Here is a 3225-nt window from a genome sequence, read left to right on the forward strand (position 1 = left end):
CCCCCCGCAGCGCAGGCCCAGCGACGCCGTGGTGCAGACCGAGGAGGTCGCCGCCCCCAGAACCTGCACCAGCTCCGGCACGTCCCCGACCCTGGAAAGCAGGGAGCTCCCGCAGACCCCCGCCGGCGGAACTGCCCTCCTGGGCAGCGACGGGGCCGGGCTCGGGCCCAGCCCCGCCAAGGCACCCTCTTCTGCCCTCTTTGCCCACGAGGGCCTGGGCGTCGCCGTGGGGGGCTTCCCCGCCAGCAGGCATGGCTCCCCCACCCGCCCGGGTGCCCCCCTTCAACTATGTGCCCAGTCCCATGGCTGTGGCTGCAGTCACCGCGGACTCCACTGTGGAGAAGGCCCCCACCCCTGCCAGCCTCCTGGAATAACCGTCTGGCCAGCTTTCTGGAACATTCTCTCTAGCCCAGCAGCTGAGTCTGGCCTGCCCGGAGTAGGTCATCCTGGGGCCTGCTCACCCAGGGGCCCCCACCCAGCTCCCCGTGGCCACACACATTGGGGAGTGCCTGGCCTCTGTGCCCCAGGGGTTCCAGAACCAGAGAGTGGTGGGTCTCCAAGCCCAGCACGGAGCCCACCCCCAGCTCAGACTCAGGCAGGGGGATGGACAGCCCAGCAGTGCCCACCCTCACAGTGCCCCCTTTCCTGCCCGGGCACTGCCAGCTGACCTCAGGCCTTCCTGGGGGAGGTCAGCTCCACCGGCCCTCCTGGGGAGCCTGGGAGAGGTGAGGTGTGGGCCCTGCATCCACAGGGCGATCGGTGATTACAGCTCCAGCTCCGGGTGGGTAATTCCCTAATGAGGGCTCTGCGGGGCCTGTCTTCCTCCTCCGCCCAGCGGGGGGCGGGGGCGTGGTGTGCCTGGCAACTCCTGGCCCTCTGCACCCCTCAGAAATGGACGAGCAGACGGCAGGAGAGGGCCCCAGCACAGCCTCGGGGGTGGCTGGCACAGGGCAGGTCAGCCCTTGTACTGGGTGCCGGGCAGTGTCCTCAGACTCCCCCACCCACAGGTGACCCCAGGGGTCAGCACCACTCAGCCCAGACCAGCATGGTGGGCCAGCGGGTGGGGAGGGGAGCCCTGGGAGCCCAGCGGGGTCCGGACTGCTCTGGCTCCCGCAGCTGCTCCCGTCCTGTTAGGGTGCCAGCTCTAACACGCTAACCCAGAGGCCCCAGGATAGCAGAGCGTGGGCACTGGTTCTGGGGACTGAGGCCAGAGAGCCTGAACTCACTCAAGCGGGGCTTTGGGACCAGGTGCAAGGCGGGGAGGGCCTAGCGAGGAAGTGCTGGGACCAGAGGAGGCAGAAGACAGGCAGGGCGCCCAGGCGGACGCTGCTCCAGCTGGCCGTGCCCACCAGGGTGCCAGGAAGGCAGGCTGGCCGGCCCTGGGACCCAGGGCCAGCAGCTCCGGGCCGGGACGCCCACGCTACTCAGCTGGGCGCAGGAGCGTCTGCAGGGAGCCGACCACCTCTCCTGCCGGACTCCGTGCTTCGGGAAGGAGCTGCTCTCAGCCAGCGGGTCTGCTACCACGGCTGCAGCCAGAGTCCCTCCGGGGTGACGGGCCTCCCCTGGGAGAAGGGAGGCCAGAGGGCACAGTGGGCCTCAGGATGGCACATGCAGGACCAAGGGCCAGCATCCTCACCCCACCCTGGGCACCCTCCTGAGTGAGGCTGGCCTCACGCCTCTGAGACTGCAGCTGCTGCTGCGGATGCCCCACCTCCCTGTGCAAGGCACAGCCAGGGCACCTACGAGGGCCGCAGGAGGACCATGGCTCCTGGCACCCCGCGCTCACCCCTGGGACCTCAGCTGCCAAGCAGGGGTGACGGGGCTTCTCGAGGGCAGCCAGACAGCTCCCTGGCTCACATCTGCGCTGGCCGGCTGCAGCCCAGAGTGGCCTGGGGGCAGAGGCGGACAGCGACGCCTAGTGCTGCACAAGGGCCCGGCCTGGGCGGGGCTCCTCCTGCACCCAGAGGCTCCTGTTCCCCACGCCTTGTCCCCCAGTCCACCACGCAGGCCGGGCAGAGGGCTCAGGAGGGCCAAAGTCTCGGGACCCTTCCACGGGCCCCTGAAACCTTCACTGCACTGTGGACTGCCACCTGGCCACCCAGCTGCCCGCCCCAGAGCCTCCCGGGGCCCCCGACCCCTCAGCCCAGAGGCCAACAGCCACTACCGGGCGAACCTGGCGAAGAACCAACTGCCCGGGGTTACCTGACTGGCGCCCCCACCCCTGGATGTGTAAATAGCTCCTGCCCAGTGGCCCCGCCCAACGCAAAGCCCAGCCGGAAACCGTGCTCTGGAAGGACGCGGCCAGGCCTCCCACGCACCTTTAATAAACCGAACTGTTGAATGGCCCGTGGGTTCACAGCTCCTGTGTAAGACAGGCCGGGGGGTGGGTGGTCTCAGCGGGCCTGCGGGTCACACCTGGGATGGTGACGCTGTCTGATGGCCGCGGTGGGAAGGGGCACGCCAGAAGGGTGGGTGGTGGCCCTGAGCCACTAGGACCCAGATCGGGCAGCCAGTGACCACCGCAGCAGGGTTGGGACAGGGACACAGTCCGCACCGTGCAGGGGCTGGGGCAGCGGCACTCAGTCCCCTTGGGCACCAGGCCTGGGCACCTGTCAGGTGGCAATACTCAGAGCAGAGATTGATGGGAAGCCCCTCAAAGTCTGGTTCCTGGGGCCTCTCAGGCTGGGGCCCACACCCCCTCTGGGAGGGGCAGGGGCTGTAGGCAGACTCTGCGGTGACCTGCCCTCGGGTCCCACCTGCTGCCCTGACCAGGGAGTCCTAGTCCAGATCCCTCTAGTCCCGCACTCCACCTGCCCCAGAAACCTGGGGAGGAGCTCGGGAGGGCGGCAGGGCAGGTCGGGGAGACGCAGGGTGGCAGGAGCTGGGCCCTGATGGCCACGGTCTTGGCATCTGATCCTGGGGCGGGCTCTGCAGGGCTGGAGCCTCACAGCAAGAAGGGGACCTGGGCCGACTCGGGCCAGGTCACGTGGCTAACAGGTCAGCCCGCACCAGACGTGCCACCACCACAGGCAGGGAGGGGACAGACCACAGGGCAGTGACCTCCCATCCTCTTCCAGGCCCTCGATGGGCCCTGTAATCCACAGACGGGCGAGCCAGCCCGGCAGGTCCCGCAGTCTGGCATCACCAAGATGGGCCACAGGAGGAAGGGAGGCTGTGAGCTGCAGGGGCCGCAGCCGGCACGGTCAGCCCGAGGGGGTGGGCGGG

The 3225-nt window shown here is 69.1% G+C and overlaps 1 protein-coding gene across 1 annotated transcript in view; it reads left to right on the forward strand.

The window, feature by feature from the left end:
• APC2 (APC regulator of Wnt signaling pathway 2) overlaps positions 1-2206 on the forward strand; it is a 17707-nt gene extending 15501 nt beyond the window's left edge. The window contains 4 exon segments of the mRNA XM_027769568.1: positions 11-226; positions 674-725; positions 836-954; positions 1691-2206. Of these exon segments, the coding sequence (XP_027625369.1) occupies positions 11-226; positions 674-725; positions 836-954; positions 1691-2206 (903 nt within the window).
• Positions 2207-3225: the final 1019 nt, after the last annotated feature.

The sequence above is a fragment of the Tupaia chinensis genome, unplaced genomic scaffold, assembly GCF_000334495.1.
Source record: "Tupaia chinensis unplaced genomic scaffold, TupChi_1.0 Scaffold149964_1, whole genome shotgun sequence".
Taxonomy (NCBI): Eukaryota; Metazoa; Chordata; class Mammalia; order Scandentia; family Tupaiidae; genus Tupaia; species Tupaia belangeri.